The sequence below is a fragment of the Microcaecilia unicolor genome, chromosome 5 (assembly GCF_901765095.1).
Source record: "Microcaecilia unicolor chromosome 5, aMicUni1.1, whole genome shotgun sequence".
Classification (NCBI taxonomy): Eukaryota; Metazoa; Chordata; class Amphibia; order Gymnophiona; family Siphonopidae; genus Microcaecilia; species Microcaecilia unicolor.
In genome coordinates, this window is record NC_044035.1 from 101,834,875 (window position 1) to 101,858,585 (window position 23,711).

The following is a 23,711-nucleotide window of genomic DNA, read 5'->3' on the forward strand; positions in this document are numbered from 1 at the left end:
CATGCGATGTGCTTTAAACTCTTACAGTCATCCGATGTACCCCAGACTCTACACAGCCTGTGTTTCGCTACATCCGCGTCATCAGGAGTCGGGTCTGTGTAAACTTGTAAATCCCTTATGGCTGCAAGACAGTGGGGATTCCACTTCCACCTCACATCTGCCTTCCAAACGCAGATGAGTGACTCTCTTGAGGAACTATAACAAGGTGAGCAGCTAATGAGGCATTCTGTATCTTTCTTTCGGCAACTATCAAAAATCTTACTTTAAAGGCAGTATTTCTAGTTGCTATTTCATCTGCATGGAGATTTTCAGAGCTTCAAGCTCTCTCTTGCAGGGATCTCTTTCTCCACTTTTCTGACTCAGGAGTTTCCATACAGGCAGTTCTGTACTTTTTGCTGATGATGTATCTCTTTTTCATGTCAATCAGTCTGTGCTTCTTCCTTCTTTTTCCAGGGAGGTCTATTCTGCAGAATACGCTTCCCTGCAACTGTTGGATGTGAAGTTCGTCCTTATGCACTATCTTACCACTACCAACGATATCAGGCAGACTGATCATCTTTTTGTCCTCTTTGTGGGACCTCGGGAGGGTTTGCCAGCCACCAAAGCGACAGTGGCTTCATGTCTTAAGAAGGCTATTTCTTCAGCTTATATTCTGAGGGGTAGATCTTCTCCCATGAACGTTAAGGCTCATTCTACCAGGTTTTCTGCAATCTTCTTTGGCAGAGTCTCAGGCAATTTCATTGGCAGAGATCTGTCGGACAGTGATGTGGTCTTCTTCTTCTAATTCCTTTGTTAAGCATTACCATTTGGATGTGTCTGCTTGAGCTGGCTTGGTTGCTAAGCGCAGGAGCTTATGAGGCACAACTCATTAGAGTTCTCCATCTCCACCTACTGGCAGATGGTCACAACCTATGTGTTCCTCTGTGTTCAAGAACACTTCTGGCTAGGGTTACCATATGTTCGGATTTACCAGGACATGTCCTCTTTTTGAGGGCATGTCTGGGTGTCCGGACGGGTTTTGCCAGTTCACCCGTTTGTCCGGATTTCTGGACAAACGGGCGGGCCTATCCTAGCCTCCCCTTTCCTTACTTACTATCTACTCCCCTGGTGGTCTAGTGACCTCTTCAGGGCAGGAAAGAGCCCCCTCTTTCCTGCCCGGAGCACTGCCCTTGCCCTGCATCCTGTTGCTGTGACGGTCTCTGGATTCAAAATGGCTGCCGAGAGTTGAAGTGGCCTCGCGAGACTTCAACTCTCGGTGGCCATTTTGAATCCCGAGACCGTCACAGCAACAGGATGCAGGGCAAGGACAGAGCTCGGGCAGGAAAGAGGGGGCTCATTCCTGGCCTGAAGAGGTCACTAGACCACCAGGGCAGTAGATAGTAAGTAAGGGCAGGGGAGGCGAATATGTGACCCAGGGGGAGGGGGGGATATGTGACATGGGGCGGGGCGGGACATATGTCCTCTTTTTGAGAGGACAAAATATGGTAACCCTACTTCTGGCCTAATTTGAAACCCCTTCTGCTTGCAAGGCCAAGTCCCAGACGCTGCCATCTGTGTAACACTTGTTCAGCATGTAGTTTCAGTCTTCCCAATTGCTTTATCTTTTAGAAAACAGCATGATGACAGGCAGAAATAAGTGTGTAACCAGGGGCCCTATCTATCCACCAGGGACAACCTCCATGTTGTGAATCAGGAACCCCACTTTGTTAGCAGATGTTCAGGCTGTTACTGTAAGAGACAGATTTTAAAAAGGATGTGAGTAAAGTGATGTGGTAATTATGTTAGTCCATTTTTAAAGGTAATAAATAGAAATAAAACAAAACAGAGAAAAGAAAATAAGATGATACCTTTTTTATTGGACTAACTTAATACGTTTTTGATTAGCTTTCAAAGGTAACCCTTAAAGTATGTGCAAACTGAAATTGAGATGTCCAGGTCAGGACATCTCAAGTTCCACTAGAGTTTTAGAAGAAAATCTGCTGATGTAGTCAGATCCTGTTCTAAAATACAGGGAGAAATGAACACAACAACTTGAGTTTATTCTCACTCATCCATCTTCCACTACTTGCACCACCCATCTCAAAGCAAAATCAGCTGAACTCTCAAGTAAAATTAAGAGCAGGATATTGTTACTGTAAATATGAAAATTCCATTACAGCTTTGCAACAGGGTGGCCAAGGGCTGCAACTAAATATATAAAACCCTTGCAGAATCCTATACTATAATGTTTTACAAGATGATCATGTTCCATAGAACATCCAGGGAAGAAAGAGTGAAAACAATTAAAAATACTTCCCCCTGTGCTCAACACTCACATCCAGAATAATTTAATTCTATAGTTGACAGTGCCATAGGCAGCTGAAATGTTGAACAAAATCAAGACCATCTAACTACATTTGTCCAATTGACAATGCACACAATCAAATAAAGAGACTGTGGAGGTCTTTATACTATGATATTTGTTTTTTCCTAAATCCATACTGAACTTCATCTAAAATATGTTCTGAGACTAAAATATCTTCTAATTGTCAACAAACACAATTTTATTTGATATTGAATGATTGTTCATTGCAATATTAGGATCCTTGTTTACACCTGTCAATAGGTATACAATTGCTTCCTTCAGAACTTCAGGACCTACCCCCATTTTTAATGATTGGTTAACCACAGAATTATTGCAGGCACTAGTTTATCCCATGCCATGGATATCAGATAAACTGAATACAGGTCTAAGTCACAGCCCTTGTTCTTCACCAAAGAAAATGCCTTCTCTATATCATCCATAGAAACCATTCAAAATCCATTCTAGATTGACAGAATCTCAATTTGTCCTGTTTGCATACTAAATTGGTCTGCAACCTTGCCCTAAGAGATATAATTTCATGTTAAAAATATTGGGCCAGAACCTCAATTGAGAAAGACATATTCGTACTAGCCCAAACAAATCTGTGGACTGATTCATCACCAGTTGTAAATCACTCCCAACAAAAGAACTTTTAGACTCCTATGCTAATATTTCATAAGGCCTCTGACCCCCTCCCACCCACACAAATGTGAAAATAAATATGATTTAGCATCTTCCATGACAGCCTCAGATGTTAGAGCCAGGTCTATTGGAGCACCATGCAGGTCCTTGGTGTAGTATAAAAGTCAGTGCAGTACAGTGCACCATGAAGTGGGTGACTCTGGTCCCTATCTCCCTCTACCTGTCACATTAGTGGTGGAAACTGTGAGCCCTCCAAATCTCACCAGAAACCCACTGTACCCACATATAGGTGGCACCTTCGCCCATAAGGGCTACTGTAGTGGTGTACAGTTGTGGGCTTTAGGTTTTGGGTGGGTTTTGGGGGGGCTCAGCAGACAAGGGAGCAATGATGAGATGTGTACCTGGGAGCATGTTTTTAAAGTCCACTGCAGTTCCCCCTAGAGTGGCCCATTTATCTCCTGGGATATCTGGGAGACCAGTCTACTAAAAACGCTGGCCCTCCTGCATCCCAATGGCTTGATTTTCTACGTTTTTCACTTGGATGTTTTGTTTTTGAAAATGGACCAAAAAAAAAAAAACACCCAAAGCACAAATCCTTGTTAGAAACAGTATTTTTGAAAACAAAAGAGAGACATTTTTCTTTTTTGAAAATGAACTTCTTCCCTATTCAGATTTTGGACATTTTTTGCAAAATATCTAAAGTCAGACTTAGACGTCATATCGAACGTGCTCCTCCACGTAACTTTAAGTGCTTTGAAAATACGCCTCCATGCCTGTTAGAGGTCATACCACAGGAGAAAAAATCTCAGCCTCTTTCAAGCTTGATAGAATTTTCAGTTTTTCTCAGTGAACCTGATGGAAAATTACCGTATATCAGATTGATGTGAATATGCTGCTAGTGGGTAGAAGTTTATTTTAGACCAGCCTGCTGCTGCTTTCTCTGTCATGCAGATTCATGCCACCGGCTATTTTTCATTTTCTTTAAAAACTAGCACTAATTTGTTGAACTAATTTGCTGAACTAATATGACAAACCTGCAGGTTTCTTAGACTAATTTGCCATATCTTTTTTTAAGAGTTCACACCTTAGAGATCAATGTGACATGTATTTTCATTAAGCAAAAAGGGAGCTGGTAAAAATTAAAAGCCTATTATTTTTAAAATCTGGCCTTCAAGAACATATTAACATCAATGTCTTCAATGGGAGACTTGTCAGCTTGAAAATGTTATCATCTCTTCAATGAGAAGAGCTTTCACGAATGTATGCATTGCTACAGGTTGTATGAACAAATTAAAGTAAAAGTAAGTAGTGTACTCTTCCGCAACATAAGAATATGGAAATGGTTTAGGACAAAGAGTATAATGATGATTTGTGTAATTATATACTTAAAACAATCACTGCAAATGGTATGCAAATGAAACACCAGCAATTTGAGATTCAAAAAGTACATGCCTATATTATAATAAATTGTCATAAGAATATACTTGTAAGTCACAGTCATAAATTATTCCTGTCTAGTGATTACAGCACCAGGGTAACAACCAGGGAAGCCTGGGTTCAAATTCTGCTGCTGCTCCTTGTGATCATGGGCAAGTCACTTAGGTGGCAATTCTGTAAGTGGGCATCTCCTTTTAGGCATGCCAATGCAATACAGGAGCACCCAGGTTCCATTACAGAATATTAGCATGTCAACATCATCATGCCTAAAATTTACATGCATGCAGTTATACCAGCCATAAATAAGGCAAGGATTTGTTCTATCAGTTACATGCGTAAGTGGGAGACCCGTCCACAAATCATGCATACTCTTTCCACATCTATGCCCCCTTTGCATTTGAGCACTATAGCATTTACACACATCCTTACAGGACAGTGCAGAGGGGTAAATTCTATAAATAGCACCTAAAAATTGATGATGAAAAATGACTACACCTGAAATTCGGCACAGTTAAAGGAATACATGCTTAAGCAAAGAGCCGGTGCAAATGCCCATGCCTAAATTTACTTACGGAACAACATTATTCTGTAATTACATGTGTAACTTGAAGCCATGCCCCATTCTGCCCCAAAACACCCATGACCCTCCCATTTCCATATCCCCTTTTTGGACTAGCATAAATTTTAGGCGTAGATCCCATGCCTAAATTTACATACATTGGCCCCAATTTAATCTAATTAGTGCCAATAATTGCTTGTTAAAAAGCCAATTATTGGTACTAATTGGCTTGTTATTCAATTAAATTGTGTGTGCAAATTGGGAATGTGCCTAAATTTGCATGCACAATTTATGGTGACCTTTATAAAATCAGGGGAACAGAGTATTTACAATACTGTTCTTCAGCGGAAGGCCCAGGGGTCACTGGTGGCTCCTGGAAACCTCTGGGGCTGCCCCCATTGTATTTCTGTTTTTAATTTTCTGCTACTCTGCCTCTCTACCCAGGCTCAGGACAGAAAGGGGAAAGTGGATGGGGGGAAGAGCTGCCTGCTTGAAGGACAAGGCATTTCTCAACAGACAAAACAGAATGTATTTGAAAATGCTTACAACCTTGAGGATATTCCTAACATAGTTTGAAGGTGGGCTGGTGAGGATGGATGTCATTGGCACACACTGGTCAGCAGTGTCATGGCCTCGCATGGGAAGATATTTGGTGGCTCTCCTTCAGCTCATTAGAATCCAAAACGGCCCAGCTTAAAAACTAATAAAGACCACTGATTTACAAGCTTAAGTGCTACTTTTTTCTGCACTTCAGCATGCAGAGGTGTGTGTACCCTTGAGTGTTTTTTTCTAGAATTGCCTTTCACACACTCTATTTCTGCAAGTACAAACTTAGGGGCCTTTTTATTAGACTGTGTTAAGTGCTAATACACGCTTAACGCAGTAATTTGCCTGTCAATGAATACTAATTTTGTGCTATTTTTTTTTAAATATTTTTAATGGAGGTATGGCATGAGTGGGAAATGGCTGTGGAAGCATTATCCAGCTAGCAGTAAGTGCACTTGCATTAATATTTTTGCAGGTCTTGTGCGCTAATGGAAAAATTAGAGAGGGGCCCTCATAAATAAGAAAAAAGCCCTATTTTAGGGTCAAACTAGAAATGAAACATACGAGATTAGCACATGAGAAAGTCATGCATTAAAATGACTTAAGCCCATTTCTTAGTGCAACTTAGTAAAAGGGACCCTCTGGGTTCAGGAAAATAGGTATTCTACCTGAATGTAACTTACATTGAGCTACTACTGACAGTTGTGAGCTAAATCCAAATCCCACATTAATTTTTTTTAGTGGCCGTGCACTAAAGGTAACATTAGCTCAAGGCCATAAATGAAACAAATATAAAAGATACATCTAAAATTTGAATATAGGCTTCCTAAAAATAAATATCACTTTGTAAATTGATTCAATCCAACTACTAGTTCTGTATTTAAGATCTCATTTATCTGGCACCAATTTCTGAGTATGTAATTCACCAGGGGCGTATCTGCGTGGGGTCACAGGGGCCTGGGCCCCCGCAGATTTCGCCCTGGACCCCCCTACCGCCATCAACCCTCCCCCGCCGTCGCCGTCACCTACCCCCGCCGAGGTACGCTTCCTCCTGCCGGTGCCTTTAAAATTATTACTTCAGCTGGCGGGGGACCCCAACCCCCGCCAGCCCAGCCGAGGTCTTGTTTAAGTTCTTTTTCCTCTTGCTGTTGAAAGCTGCATCCCTTCCAGTTTCGGTCGGAGTCTGACGTCGCAGCACGTTGTACATGCAGGACGTCAACGTGCTGCAACGTCAGACTCCGTCCGAAACTGGAAAGAATGCAGCTTTCAACAGCACGAGGAAGAAGAACTTAAAACAAGACCTCGGCTGGGCTGGCGGGAGTTGGGGTCCCCCGCCAGCTGAAGTAATATTTTTAAAGGCACCGGCAGGAGGAAGCGGACCTCGGCGGGGGTAGGTGACGGCAGTAGGCGGGGGAGGGTTGATGGCGGTAGGCGGGGGAGGGTTGACGGCGGTGGGGGGGGGCGGCCGGGGGGGGCTATAATGTGCCCCCTCACTCTAGCCCCTGCCCCCCTACCGCCGAACCTCAGATACGCCCCTGTAATTCACAAAGCCTAATTTATCATAATCCAAATATATTTCTAATTAGTTGTTTCATATTAAGATATTGCCAGATTATGACTATTCATAAACAGAAATGATAAAGGTTACAACTTCTTTATTAAATCTGAGTTTAACATTCAGAAACTTACCTCTACAATTTTGCTTGTGTGCTCTCTAAATATAGCTGCATATTCCTTTATTTCACTTTCTTTCCCATTTTTGGCTGCTTCTAGGAGAACTAAAAGTGGAACAGTGGTGTCCAAGAAGGAGTCTGAGATATGATCAATAATAGCCTTTCGAAGCTGCAAAAAAAAAAAAACAGAGACATTTTGCTGTTTCAAAAATCGCTATATTCGCTATTTAGATTCTGGACGTTTTGTGCAAAACATCCAAAGTCAGACTTAGACGTCATATCGAAAATGCCCCTCCATGTAACTTTGTAAGTCTAAGTGCTTTGAAAATATGCCTCTTTGTCAATTAGCAAGCAAGCTACTTGCATAAAATATTATGCTTATGTAATAAATCCACTAAAAATGTTCTGTGATTGCAATAAACTGTAACAGAAATATTCTCTCTCTCTTTCTTTCAAAAGATCTCAGGAACCATCAGAAATTGTTTTAGTCTCATTGATCCCTTACAAACTTAAACAGCACTGTTCAGCTATTTCAATCATCAGTCCCCAGATCGAAAACCACTTTGTCCATTGTGCAACTAAAACTCTGTGAATGTACTGTTTACAAAAAAAGAGGCACTGAACTTGTACCTGACTAAACCCTGACTTTTGTTAAACTCACTATTTCAGGTGATCAGACTCTAGAATATACATTTTCTCTGATAGCTTATTGCATCACAGAATGCTTTTCAGTGAATTATTTGTATTTGTTCTGGTTTTATTGAGCTTAATACTGTGGGTTATCATTTAAAGGGAGGATCCTTTCTCTAGATATTCTGGGTTTCAATCTATTCCACTGTAGTTGCAAAGCATATAAAAGTTGCAAAAAAAGACAAATGAAAAGAAAAGAAAGAAAGAAAAGAAAAAACTATTTTTATTTCATAATAAGCTTACTACTGTAAATCTCCCTGGACAAGTTGTTTCAATGACATTTCTCAATCAAAGTTTGATTGAATATTCTCCCTCCAGATTCTATATATGGCACTCACAATTGTGTGTAGAAATGTGGGTGCACGTCCAATTTCCTTATGTAATTTAAGTGAACAGACCAATTAGTGCTGATAATTGGATGCTAATAATCAATTATTGACTCAAAATTGCAACAATTAAAATTTAAACACAAATCATGCTAGTCATATTCTATAAAGATGCACAGATAAATTCTAGCACATGGCTCTGAAAAGTGGGTGTGGGCAAGGGAGGGACATGGGCAGGTCATGGGTGCTCTAAGAATTTCACGTACTGTTACAGAATACACCTGATCTGCACCTAATTTAGGTGTGGGGATTTACACCAGGCTTCAGTTGGTGTAAATCCTCTCACCTAAAAGTTAGGTACCCAACTTGGTGCGCCTTTTATAGAATAGTTCTTAGTGCTTATTTTTTTGGCGCTGATTTTTTGGCACCATATATAGGATGTGGTCTTCTGTGTTTACACAATTATGGGCTCTTTAACTAAGCTATGTCAGGCACTAACGCCTGCCTAGCAAAGCAAAAATGGCCAAACACAGGATGTGCTAATGCGTCCTGCGTTACTTTTGGCATTTGCATGTACTATGTGTACAGTATTAATTTCTTTGTAATTTTTTGAGGGGTGGAGCATGAGTAGAGAGTAGGCATGGAAGTGGTAACCAGTTAGTGCACGCACATTAGTGCATGCTAACTGGTTGACCAGGGTTAACACAGGAGCCCTTACCGTCTCCCACTTATCATTTATTGACTCTTAAATAGGAGGCGGTAAGGGCTCCCATGTTGTTTTTTTTAAATGACTGCATGCTAATAGCGACATTAGCACACGACCATAGATGAAACAAATACAAAAAAAAAGGCTTTTTCGTGGCCGTGTAAAAAATGGGCTTAGCGCAAAGGAAAGACACATGTAAGAGCACACTATTTCTTAGTGCAGCTTCATAAAAAAGCCCCTATGCTATTGTCATGACATATGTGGCTGTTTCTGGGAACACATGACTTTAAAATTGCAGATCCAGAATGATGAGAATGGCCAGTTTTCACATCATAGCTCCAAAAGCAGTCATATGTTTGAACTTCTGTATCTTTTTATTAATCTGTCTTTTTCACATAAAGGATTGGATTTAGACTGTTGTAGTACAAATTGTTCTAACAGAATTCATGAAAACCTCATTTTTTTGTTTCTGGTGACTTTATTCATTTTTTTCTCAGAGGCAGTCATATATATACACTCACGCATATCAATTTCTTTTATTTTTCCCAAAACTTCCCAATACTTTCTACCTTGTAAGAGAAAGCGACTATATATTTTGATTAGCTAAGCACATTAGACTTCATGGTAATTAAACCAATGGAGATCACTGGTTATACCAGTTGATAATAGATTAATAGGGCAAGAAGAATAATTAATGAATCCAACGTCCAATGTCCAATTTTCTCCATTTACATTAATTGTGTTTGCACCTCCAGTTTAAATTATTAAACAAGTATAACATTCTGCTTCAAATTAGTTCTCCTAAATTAAATTTCATGTAAGCCTCTAAGTGACACAGCCAGGAAATTACTCTGCTGAAAAGACATTTTCTGGGTTCTAAATCAACTGGAAAAAATGAGACCATTGCAAACATATCATTCTAAGCACACCATGAACAACACAGATCATAATGCAATACTGTACTACATACAGTGCCACAAACATTTTTAATAGCAATAAAACATTGGTTCCCAAGTGTACATCCATAAGCAGAATGCATGGAAAGAAAATTCAATGCATAATCAACAGGCATGTCCAACAGATGTCTGTACAATGTCTGGAATAGCAATGAATAAATGTCAAATGTCATAGCAACATGCTCTCTTGTCTCATATTCTATTTCTCTCACACCTTTCCATTCCAGTTCACCATGCTCATCTTTCCTTGCATCACTGCTATTCCATTGTCTTAAGCTGTCTCCCCTCAGACACTCTCATGCATCTTTCACATGCCCCTCTGCCATGTTCTGTACCTATATGTTTTCTCACATACACCAGGGGCAGCAGAACGCCTTTGTGTTTGGGGGTGCTAAGCTCTGCCCCAACCCCACCCATGCTCCTCCCCCAGATACAGGATCTCCCCTTACCTACCGTTCCATAGCCGCCCCCTCCCAAGGCATCCAGCATATTTCTGTACCTTTGACCCCCCCCCCCACCATGGTGTCAAGCATTTCTCTCTTCTCCTCCCCTGTAGTCTCCAGCACTTCTCTCTTTCACTAAACTCCAACCCCATGGTCTCCAGCACTTCTCTCCACCTCCACGCCCTCAACGACATGTTTAATGCCTTACATCCCTTCCCTGGGGCAATGACACTCCAACCAGCACAGCACCAAAAGCATAAACGCCAGCAGGCATGTTGGAGCAATGTTCCCTCTAAGGACTGAAGTTGACATGAGCAAAAACTTTCCATTACATTACATTGTGAACACTTACAGATAACACACACATTCATAAACACTCACATGGAGGCTGGAAAGAATTCCATGAAGCATGCTCTGCATGCTTTTCTTACTTGTTCACCTGTAGTTTAACTATGTGTATAGCTACTCTGAATTTTACTCAGCTACTGGATGTATATCGCAGTTTGAGGGAACACAGCTCCCCCTGTACAACACCACTTCCAACAAAAAAATAACAAAAAAATGACAGTAGGGGCATTTTTGAACACAGCATGGAAGGACCCCTTCATTATCTACCAGCTGCCTCCCCTAGTACCTTACTGATGGTATTATACACACTATAATACACTTCATGAAATTATGCATCAAAAAAATAAAAAAAATAATGTATAGCATGGTCCCTTGACAGTGGTCAGAAAGGGCCACACTCCCACTCCCACATGGCTACAGCCATGAGCTGGCAAAATTGAGTGAAAAGGGAGACTGCAGGCATGAGGTTCCTAACCCCCTCCCCCCTCAGGAACCTCTGTATCAAGGGCTGTATTGGGCTAGTGAAGGCCCTAAGACAGTTGATGCCACCTACTTGGCCTAATAGAGATCTACAGTATGATGGATTGGGGTGTGGCCTGTACAAGGGGGTCCATTTTGAGAATTACAGTGCTTTTCTGTGCTGCAGGGCCCATTGGAAGCCTGTCCTATAGCACCAGCATTTGATATTCGGGGGTAGCTACTGAGTTTGTGCACACAGGCAGCCCTTTGCATAATCCCTTCCCCATCTGTGGAGTTTCCTCCTCCCCTCTCTGCAGTCTCCATTATCCCAAGATTTGCCTAGTACCTTTAGCAGCAGCACCCCAGTCAGCATGGCATGTCAGGCTATAAGTAGACACAAAATAGACACAAAAAATTCTCTTTCATTTGAATCAGGCTAGTAGAACTTAATCAAATCAGTATACAAGATGATGTACAATTAAAAAAAAGGAAGGGAAAAAGCCACACTACCCTACCTCCAACCAGTAGTTACTTTTAAAAGTTATAGGACTTGAACAGGGCCAAATCTCTTTACAGCCATACAAAAACTTTCAAAAAGATTGTTAAAACTCCACTTGTTTTCAACTTCAATAGAGCCAAACAAAACATGACTTCAAAGAGAATACTAACATCAACAGATGGCTGAGGGGAGATATGAAAGAGGTCTATAAATAATGAGTGGAGTGGAATGGGTAGACGTGAATCGTCTGTTTACTCTTTCCAAAAATACTAGGACTAGGGGGCATGCGATGAAGCTACAAAGTAGTAAATTTAAAAAGAATTGGAGAAAATATTTCTTCACTCAACATGTAATTAAACTCTTGAATTTGTTGCCAGAGAATGTGGTAAAGACAGTTAGCTTAGCGGGGTTTAAAAAAGGTTTGGACGGCTTCCTAAAGCAAATGTCCATAGACCATTATTAAAATGGACTTGGGAAAAATCCACTGCTTATTTCTGAGATAAGCAGCATAAAATGTATTGTACTTTTTGGGGGGGATCTTGCCAGGTATTTGTGACCTGGATTGGCCACTGCTGGAAACAGAATGCTGGGCTTGATGGACCTTTGGTCCCAGTATGGCTATACTTATGTACTTAGCTTATGTAAAAGGTGCTCATCCACTGCTAGATATCAATCATATCGACTGTGGCCAGAGTTTCACTAGAATGCTGTATCAAGATGTGATCAAAATTGTATGAGCATTATCATGCTCCCATTTCTCAACATCATGTTAGAAGTATCTTTGAGAAAAAAACCCCTAAGTTTTCTACATATTCCTTTTATATTTGAAAATTTAGGTGAGACTACCATTGCTGACCTTGACCTCTGATTCAGCCTATTTAGGCAAAATGTGACCATGTCAGGCATTTGTGTTCAATATATTTCTGCTTTTTATATTGGACATTGCATATGGTGGTGCTATTTTCTTTGTCCTCCTTTAGAAACAGTTGAATGCAAAAAGATGTTTCATATATGTAAACTACAGACATTGGCTCATTCCGAGGGCAATGATCCTTTTCAATGTGCAGTGCAGTTGAATAAGAAGACAGCTGAAGGCACTTGATAGGATATTTTTGCATAAGCAGTAAGGCATGATGAGAGTTCTTGTTTTACTCCCCAAAAGAAATGATTGGGATGAGGTTTAACACATTATACTACATATAAATACAAATAGACATTCTAAATGTATCAAATCTCCATACCTGTCTACGGAGGTCTCTGGTTTTTTTGCACATATTCTCAATGGCACTGTTAAGGGTATTGCTCTTTTCTTGCTGTCCTGCCTAACAAAACAAAATGTAAAAAAAAAAAAAATGAAGAAAACAGTTAAAAGAAGTAGCAGTTGATAACATTAGCACGTTTTCAGTTGAAAATTTGCATGAAGAGTTATGAAACAACAACCACAAAAAAGTGGAGGAACACCAATCCCTATGATCATAGCACTGCAAAACAAGGAGTAGGATAAAGAGAAGGCACTTCCAAAAACCACAAGGGAGATGTACCAGTCCTTATCAAAGATGTTTATTGCACATTGAAAGTCTCGATACAGCAGATGTGATTTGGCACTTAAGGCGCCAGCATCAGATGTCTGAAAAATGTTGTGTTAAGATACTCATTCTACACAAACAGATACTTAAAATATCCAATGTATGCTGTGAAGACACTTGCATTAAATTGAAAAAAAGTGAGTGTCTTCACAGCGTATGTTGGATATTTTATATATCTACAATATTGTATCCTGTTTGTTTTAAAAGCATTTTTGATTGCCACCACACACCGACAAATTTCAATGGATTGTCCACGATGAGACCTAGATCTTTTTCCTGGCTGATGACACCTAACATGCACCCTACAATTGTGTAGATATAATTTGGGTCATTCTTCCTATTGCACATTACTTTACACTTGTCCACATTAAGTTTAATCTTCCATTTGAATGCCGTGTCTTCTAATCTCATAAGGACACTCAGCAATTTCTCACAGTCCTTATGAAATTTAACAATTTTGAATAGTTTTAAGTCATCTGCTAAATTGATCACCTAACTCCTCGGTGTATATCTACTAAAGTGTACTAGTAAATGGGCTTGATATGTGCCAATACGGAATTTCCCACATGCTAAGCCCATTTCTAGCATGCCCAGGAAATATGGCAGTTTCCAGTATTTGTCTTTCAAGCTGTGTGCTAATGTTGGAATTAGCATGCATAATCTGAACAAAATTAATGGGGGAGCACTTACTGCCTCCTATTTAAAAGGTGCTAAGGGCTCCTTAATTACAGATGTGCTAACCAGTTAGGGTGTGGTAATTGTTACATGCTAGCTGGATAGTGCATCTATGCCCATTCTCCACCACTGACATGACCCTTCCAGAAAATAAATAAATTACTTACCACACAATGCTTTAACATGTTTTGTGGTAAACATTTTCACGTGCACTAAGCATGCATAAGCCCATTAGTAGACATACCCCCTTTGTTCCTATTTCCAGGCAAGTCTCTTTCAAGTGAAAGGAAGCTCGGGAATGAGATTTTAGGGAATGAAGGTGAAAGGGATAGACTCAGGAGAGGTGAATGCATTGAAAGGCCTCCTAGTGGACGTGGTGGAGACAAAGACTGTATCTAAATTCAAGAAAGCATAGGATAAGCATATAAGAGAGAGGAAGAGATAATTGATGCTATATGTTCTTTATCTGCCATCATTTTCTCTGATTCAATGTATATTATTTGTGATTTTGCAAGCTTTTATAGTTCAACTGGATTACTGCAGCTCTCTGTTAGTTGGTATACCTTCTTCTGCTGACTCTGGAAAACTTGGGGGTAATTCTGTAAGGAGCCACCTAGATTTAGGCAGCAAGAACACGTATAAATTCTGGCATTCTAGGCATTTATATGCATATATGAAGATGTGCATAAATGAGCAATTTCCAGCTAGGTGCTAATCTGTAAATACACCAATATTCGATGGCGTGTATTTTGCAAATGGATGTTCATACAAGGGTAGTTTGGGTGAAGCATAGATGGGGACACATTTCTACATGTAGATTATAAAATACTATAATCTACACAGGTGGGCTTTTTTAATAATAATATAGGCCCCTCGCACTTACACCTGCTCTATGGTCTATGTAAGTACTCACACCTAAAATATAGGTGCAAAGTTGACCTGCTACATTAGTATTCTATAAAGAAAAGTTAGCACTTACTTTTCTTTACAGAATAGACTCCAAAGAGGTGCCCTTTGTAGAATTACCCTCTTGTTGGCTAATACCAGAAAATGTGAACATATTGTGCCATCTTGATGTCATTTCACAGATTGCTGGTTGATCCATTTGTTAGGTTTAAGCTCCTTTTGTTGGCTATTAAAGCTTTGTCCTGCTGATGATGCCATTCTAGAAGTCATCTATTACTCAATATGTCTGGTCTAGTATATTTTTTATTTCTGTATGATATTATAGAATTCTTTGCCAGAAGGTGTGAGGCATGAATCAGATGTTATGCCTTTTAGAAAGAAATGTAAAGGTGTTTTTTTTTTACTTGGCGTTTGTATCCAGAACTCACACCACTACAGTTGGTGATGCTGCATTCAGAGGCTATCATGAAATGCCTAGCCACCTACCTGGGACTGCTCTGTGGGCACTTAGAGGGTCTATCCCCAGCACAGCTCAGGTCCACCTGCACCTGCCACTTGTGATCTACACTAGCACCTTCCTCCCACTGACTGGGTTCCAACTGCCTCTGGGTGAGTGTCCCACTCTCAAATTATCCCCAGTGATTCCTAGGTTACTGGGGCCACACTCCCAGTGGTCCCACAGTTCCTAGAAAACACCCACAGACCCAACAAACAAATCACCAGGATTCTTAGTCAGTCCAGACAAGTAGAAACAATAAACTAAAATTGTTTATTGTCATGAAAAATTAGAACAATGAACCCTCTCCATGAAAAAGAATTTCCTGACATTACTCCTAAGTCTACCACCCTGCAACCTCAGCTCATGTCCTCTAGTTTTATCATTTACCCTTCTCTGGAAGAGATTTGTTTCTATATTAATACCTTTCAAGTATTTAAATGTCTGTATCATCTCCCCTCTCCCTTCTTTCCTCTAGGCTATACATATTCAGGTCTTCAAATCTCTTCTTGTACGTCCTATGGCACAAGCCCCATATCATTTTTGTCAACTTCCTCTGGACCTTGTTTAGTCTTTTTACATCCTTAGCAAGATACAGCCTCCAAAACTGAACACAGTACTCCAGGTGGGGCCTCACCAGTGACTTGAACAGGGGCATCAACACCTTCTTTCTTCTGCTGGTTACTCCTCTCTTAGTGCAGCCTAGCATCTTTCTGGCTATGACCACCGCTTTGTCACACTGTTTGTTTTTTGCTTTAAGGTCCTCAGATACCATCACCCCAAGATCCCTCTCCCTGCATGTGCATATCAGCCTCTCACCTCCTAGGACATATTGGTCCCTTGGGTTTCTATTCCCCAAATGCATCACTTTGCATTTTTTTGCATTACATTTTAATTGCCAAACATTAGACCATTCTTCTAACTTTTGCAGATCCCTTTTCATGTTTTCCACTCCCTCCGGGGTGTCCACTCTGTTACAAATCTTGGTATCATCCGCAAAAAGGCATATCTTACATTTTAATCCTTTGGCTATGTCACTCACAAATATATTGAACAGAATCGGACCCAGCACCGATCCCTGAGGCACTCTGCTACTCACCTTTCCGTCCTCCAAGTGAATTCCATTGACCCCCACCCTCTGACATCTGTCTGTCAACCAGTTTCTAATCCAATTCACCACTTTTGGTCCTAACTCCAGCCTTTCAAGTTTATTCAAGAGCCTCTATGAAGAACCGTGTCAAAGGTTTTGCTGAAATCTACGTAGATTACATCTAGCGTTTGTCCTCAATCCAATTCTCTGAACACCCAGTCAAAGAATTCATTCAGGTTTGCTTGGCACAATTAACCTTTGGTAAAACAATGTTGCCTCAGATCTTGTAACTCATTGAATTGCATCAAGTTTACTATCCTTTTCTTCAGCAACGCTTCCTTTAATTTTCTATTAACCTAAGTGAGGCTTACCGGCCTGTAGTTTCCCACTTCTTCTCTGTTGCCAATTTTTTTGAAGAAGACCCACATCCTCTCTTCTCCAATCCCACAAAAACTCTTCTGTCTCCCTTCTTATGTAATTTATTTATTATTTTTGGTATTGTGTTCACTTTTCAGTTCGTCTAGTGACCCCTGATGCAGGCATATGTTTATGCCGAAACACAGCTGTGTCGGGTCTAGATTGAATGCTTGTAATAGATTGCTGGTTCCCATATCTTCTGTGGACTCCACTTTTTTTGTTTTGTGATAGAATACTAACATAAGTTGGCATTTATGTACCAATGTTTAGGCATTGCCACTTACACCATATCAATGGCTGCTGTTAAATGTCCATGACTAAATGTTATGATTGTGCGCATAAGTGTCAGTATTCTATAATCTTACCATATAAGTTCTGGGCATGCTTCTGACCCACCTATGCCCCTCCCACATCCACAGCCCCCCTTGTACTTACACACTATAGAATTTGCATACTAAGGTTATAGAATACCAACAGCAAATGAATGCCAATTAGTGCCAATTAACTCCAATTATCACCAGTAGTTGGTTGTGTTAAAATGCACATTACTGGATGTTTCCGAATTTTTCTATCAGGGGGCATGGCATGGGTGGCGAATGGGTGTGGAAGACCTAGCCAGTGAGCACATTACACTTAGGGGGTCTTCTATGAAGTGACAGTAAGCCCAACATGAGCTTACCACTCACTAATCCGGAAGTACCGCCAGGCTACTGCAGCAGCCTGACAGTAGTTCTTACCCCCAGTGCGTGCCTCTTTCGGTGCTACAAAATATTTTTTATTTTTGTAGAGCTGGTTTTTACCTGGCGGTAAGCACTGCCCAGATTCTGCCGGGTAAGCACAGGAGCCCTTACCGCCACCTCAATGGGTGGAGGTAAGTGCTTCCCTCCAAATGGCTGTGTGGGAAGTGGTTCACTTTCCGCTTGACCATTTCTTAAAAAAAAAAAAAAAAAAAAAGACAGCCTTTTACCCACTGTGGAAAAAAGGGGCCTCAGCCCATGTCAAAAACATGCCTGATGCCAGTGCAGGCCCCCTTTTACTTCAGCTTAGTAAAAGGACCCCTTACTTTGCTAACTGGCTAGCACAGAGATAACATGGAACCACTTACCACCTCCTAAATAGGAGACAGTAAGGGGGAGATTCTATATATGGCACCTAAAAAATCAGCTCAGAAATCAGTGCTGACTAAACGTATTCTATAAACGGTGCCTAGATTTAGGTGTGGATATAGAATACACTTAGTTGATATCTCAGTGCCTAAAAGTATGTGCATCCATTTACACCAATGAAAATGTGGTGTAAATCCCAGCGTGTAGATTTGCGGGCACTGGTCTATATTCTATAACTATGCATGTAAATTTCAGAATGGCCACGAAACAACCATTTCCCCACCCATAACCATTTGTGCATGTAAATTCTAATTAGTGCCAATTAGTGCTCATTGTTGCTTCTTAAGTGCTGTTATCAGCGCTCATTAGCTTGTTAATTTACACGCTTTATCGAATCCACTTGGATTTTGGCACGGATCTCTGGCGTGCTATATAGAATTTGGGGTTAAGTGCTTCTGTGTTAACCAGGAGCAGGTAATATGCATTAATCTAAATGTTAATGTATGACCTGCAGTAATAGTGGGAAAGCCCCCTATTGATGCAGCATTAGTTTTAGGCTTGTCGTACCTTAAAATTCAGGGTTATAGTGCATTAAATCCAAAACTTAATGCCCTTTCATAGAAGGGTCCCGTAAGCATTGTGACTGAGATCTTCTCTAATTTTTATAAACCTTGTTGCTGTCTTAATTTTTGTTTGTATTTATGTCTCTACAGATTTTCATGTAATTGTTTTCTGAAAATATTAACATAATCACAGGATCTCTAAAGACATGATCTGATATACCTAGGCCACAAAGTAGAAGTGACAACATTAAATGCTTGCACTATAAAATGAATACTAATTTAAATGCTGGAATTTTGTGCAAGCTCACCCAATATGTTTAAACATAAATGAATCTGCCAAACATTGGTTCAGACCAGTGAACTAAGATTGATCAAATAAAGAAATAGCACGTACATTGAATTATTTTCTTTTTTCTATATTTTTGATCTAGGGCTAGGACTATCACTAGGCAAACTAGGTAGCCCTCCAGGGCATCAACATTTGAGAGATTTCCATAGCTGTCTTCATCTATCTCTCCTGCTCCTGCCTTGGATTCACTGATCCTCTCTGTATATATGATGATTAGTATTTTGTGTATATGTGTGCCAAAGACATCTCAGTCATCATCAGCCTGAAAAAAAACTCCAAACAAAATCTTCTTTATTACTTCTATTATTGCCTTTATGTTCCATAACCTACATCTTTTTTGTTTTATTTTATATTTTGTATGAACTCATTGTTGTTTTTGTTACATTTGTACCCTGCACTTTCCCACTCATGGCAGGCTCAATGCGGCTTACACGGGGCAATGGAGGGTTAAGTGACTTGCCCAGAGTCACAAGGAGCTGCCTGTGCCTGAAGTGGGAATTGAACTCAGTTCCTCAGTTCCCCAGGACCAAAGTCCACCACCCTAACCACTAGGCCACTCCTCCACTCATTTTCAAGGCAGAAACTAGGTTCGTGAGCCCTTGGGCCACTGCCGTGGAGCAGCAGTGGCAGGCAAAACCACCCCACACCAGAGACAAGGCAGATCTCTGACAGGGACAGCTAGACTTCACCTGCACTTGACCACTGTTCCTCAGGAGTTGAGCCCCTGGGTGCAGGCAGCTGGCAGGACTTACCGGACGCGGCAGGAACTGGATACCAACTAGGCTGAACAGTGAGGGTCAGAGGGGAAAGGAATATATATGGACAGCAAGGCAGGAAGCTGAGCTAGAACTCACAGACAGACAATATTTTATGTTATTTTATATTGTAAACCGTTCTGATTTACTTTTGTAATAAATGACGGTCTAGTAAATGAATAAACGATAAACGATGTACCCATGACTGAGGCATTATTGGATAGGAGAAATAAAATGTAGACAAAGCCGCACAAGATCAAGAGGAATAATTTTGAATGTAGGTGTATAGTCAAAGTCGTAAAATGAAGATGAGATAAAGTTTAAGATCACAAAAAAAAATAAAAAATAAAAATATGTGATAAAGATTTAAATAAAAAGTAACAGGTTTTTGGACTGATGATTGATGTGGCTCATGGTATACACAGAACAACCATACTGCTGGTATGACAGTGTGATCATGTAGTATGTTCTGATGTCCTTTTTACCTAAAAACAGATATTTTCTCCATTGACAAATAGAAAATTGCTTTAGTGGTGTTGGATGAGTGACAAAATCACAAATCACAAGTTCTTATGTTATTAGAGTTGTCACTATTATATACTAAAGAACTTCAGTTTCAAGCCATTTGATTGTTAGTTGTTCTTATTACTTTTCTACCATGTATATATGTAAATGTAGACTTATAAGCTAAAGTGCCAGTATCCTGTACACATGCAAGTGGCAAATGAATGTGGGTGCTCAGTTAAAGATTTGCCCTTGAAATGAATAAATAACTATCAGAAAATTTAGATTTGATCAACCAAATTATGCATGCAACTCTGAAAATCAAAACTAACCATCTAGCTTTCTCCCTCTGTCCCAAGCCCACTCAGAATTTGACTGGCTAACCTGCTTATAATCAAACGAGAAAAACGCCCAAGTTCCGACCTAAATCGGGAGATGGACGTTTATCTCACAAAAACGAATAACGTGGTATAATCGAAAGCCGAACTTGGACGTTTTCAACTGGACTCCATCGCGGAAGCGTAAAAAGTTGACGGGGACGTGTCGGAGGCATGGTGAAGGCGGGACTGGGGCATGGTTAACACCCAAACAGAGATGGGCGCCTTTCGCCGATAATGGAAAAAAAGTATGCGTTTGTAGCTAGAATTTAGGGCACTTTTCCTGGACCCTGTTTTTTCACGAATAAGGCCCCAAAAAGTGCCCTAAATGACCAGATTACCCCCAGAGGGAATCGGGGATGACCTCCCCTGACTCCCCCCAGTGGTCACTAACCCCCTCCCACCACAAAAAAATGATGTTTCACAACTTTTTATTTTCACCCTCAAATGTCATACCCACCTCCCTGGCAGCAGTATGCAGGTCCCTGGAGCAGTTGTTAGGGGGTGCAGTGGACTTCAGGCAGGTGGACCCAGGCCCATCCCCCCTACCTGTTACAATTGTGCTGCTTAATGCTTATTATTTGTCCAACCCCCCAAACCCACTGTACCCACATGTAGGTGCCCCCCTTAACCCCTTAGAGCTATAGTAATGGTGTAGACTTGTGGGCAGTGGGGTTTGAGGGGGATTTGAGGGGCTCAACACACAAGGGAAGGGTGCTATGCACCTGGGAGCTCTTTTACCTTTTTTTTTTGTTTTTGTAAAAGTGCCCCCTAGGGTGCCCGGTTGGTGCCCTGCCATGTGAGGGGGACCAGTTCACTATGAATCCTGGCCCCTCCCACGAACAAATGCCTTAGATTTATTTGTTTTTTAGCTGGGCGCTTTCATTTTCCATTATCGCTGAAAAACAAAAACGCCCAGCTCACAAATTGTCGAATAAAACATGGACGTCTATTTTTTGCGAAAATATGGTTCGGTCCGCCCCTTCACGGACCCGTTCTCGGGGATAAAGGCCAATGGAGATAGAAGTTTTCGTTCGATTATGCCCCTCTAAAGCTAACTGCCTAGTTAAACTGAGGGAGTAAATTTAGCCACTGAAATCAGTACATTTTAAATGCTTTGATCCAGCAAAGTTTTGATATTGATGGCTAGAATATTTTGAAGTCTTTATATTCCTTTGTTCTTCATATGATCTTTCTTCAATTTTGATCGGGTGAAAAGGTTTCCTTTTTGGTGCTCCATCTCATGACATTTTCCAATTCTTATTTGTGATTGTTCAGGAGAAAATTGTTTCTAGGTCCCATATCATGCCCATTTTCAGAGATTTTAGATTTTTTTTCCAAACCATAGCTAATAATTTGATGTGTGCTGATGAAAGACTTTAATACATTCTTGAAGTTCCCAAAAAATCTGGCAGACAGAGATCTGATAATTATAGATAGTGAGATATTTAGATCTGTATCTGTAGGATGTATAGATAAAAAGTTCTCTGTTAAAAGATGTATATAATTTGTTTCTGGTAGAAAATCTACAGTATAATCAATTTTGGGGGTACTTAAATACACATTTCAAGTTCCAAATATGGGACCCAATTAGTGCATGAAGTTCTATAGACTCAATTTATGATAGTTACAAGTGCTAGGGTAATTTGTGACAACTGAGTTCACAGATTGCAGGTATTATTCAAATTATCCACATGAGTCTTTGTACATGTCAGACCTCAGGTTAAAGCTTTCCTTTGTTCCTAACATTTCATCTTGTTTCTTCTTGCTACAGTACAGTGGTGAAAAACAAATAGGTTGAAGAATGGAATTATTTCTAGTGTACCCACAAGAATAAACAGAACTCAGGGGGGCTCGTTTAGACACTCTGGCATTAATACTGCTTGCTGCAGGACTGAATAGCACTGCTGTGCCTTGAAGCTCTAAATTTAGTGCTCAGCATATTTACAAGATGGCAGCAAATTAAAGTTATGCAAGACAATTCATGCACTTTTAAAAAGAACTGGATTTTATGCTGGTGTTATATATGGAAACAGAACATTCAGGAGGTGAAGTGGTATTATTCATCTTCAATTGAAAGTCAGTGCTATTTTCACTTATAAAGTAAAGACCTGCTTAGTAAATATAAACAGAGACAGGGATGATGCAAGAAGAGTTGAAGAAAGTTGACCTTTGTATCAACAGGCAGCCAGTAATCCTGAGACAGAAAAAGGCAAAAGGATAAACTACAAATCCCATGAGCCTCTTAAGGAGCAAAGTTTCTAAAGGGAGGGTGAAGGGAGACCCTAAACACACATTGCTCACAAATAGAGAGAAGTTCACTAAGAAAGAGCAGGGTGAGGTATGATTAGAAGGTCAGAAAGTAAGACTGAAACCTTTACTGTAACCACTGAAAGGTGATTATCAAGTCCCATCCTCTTTCCCTTTACTATGGGTAATTTAGAAATCACTACAAATGTGTATTACCTTGAAAAAAAAAAGAGGCCATATTGAGTCAATTCTTTCTAAACAAATGGTGTCTATATTACTATCGGTTTTACATTGTTGTTATAATCTATGAACTAAGAAAACAGCAATTGTTTTTTTCACCAGTGTGCTTGTTCTCTAAGGATTGAAATCATGATTCTTGAAAGCAGAGGCTAAACACTTGTGGAATTTTCAGGAGGCATTTAACATAGTCCCTAATGAGAGATGTCTTACAAAATTAAAGAGTCATGGGATAGGAGACAATTATCTTTTGTGGATTGGAATCTATTTAAAAGATAGGAAACAGAGAGTAGGACTAAATGGTCAATTATCCACACAGAAAAGAATTAGTAATTGAGTATTCCAAAACACTCATTCTTAAAGCAGATGGACGTCTCACAATGCCTTGCTAAAAATGTCCAAATCATGATTTTGGAAAGTCAGAATTTGGACATTTCACAATGTAGTTTTTTCAAATAGCAAGGGGCGTATTGTGGGTGTGTTTTGGGCGATTTTTGAACGGGAAGAAATGCCCATGTCTAAAAAGAAAGATGTTTTTATCTAGTCATTTTTCAGTTATGTCCAAGTTACAAAAAGGAGCTCTGATTGAGCAGCTGACCACTGGTGGGATCAAGGAATGACCCCTTTCCCATCTCCCCTGAAAGTGAAACCAGAAAGGAAAGCCAGGCTTTGTGTAAGCTGCAGGTATTATGGCCATTCTAAACAAAGCAGCAAGCAGGTCAGACAATTAGCATAGTAATTAGAGCAGTGGACTGTAAACCAAGAGACAAAG

General features: G+C 40.3%; 1 protein-coding gene across 1 annotated transcript in view; it reads right to left on the reverse strand.

Moving 5' to 3' along the window:
* The window catches only part of CTNNA3 (catenin alpha 3), a 1,864,538-nt gene that overhangs the window by 778,280 nt on the left and 1,062,547 nt on the right, over positions 1 to 23,711 (reverse strand). Inside the window, 2 exon segments of the mRNA XM_030204967.1 lie at positions 7,218 to 7,370; positions 12,870 to 12,950. Coding sequence (XP_030060827.1) covers positions 7,218 to 7,370; positions 12,870 to 12,950 — 234 coding nt within the window.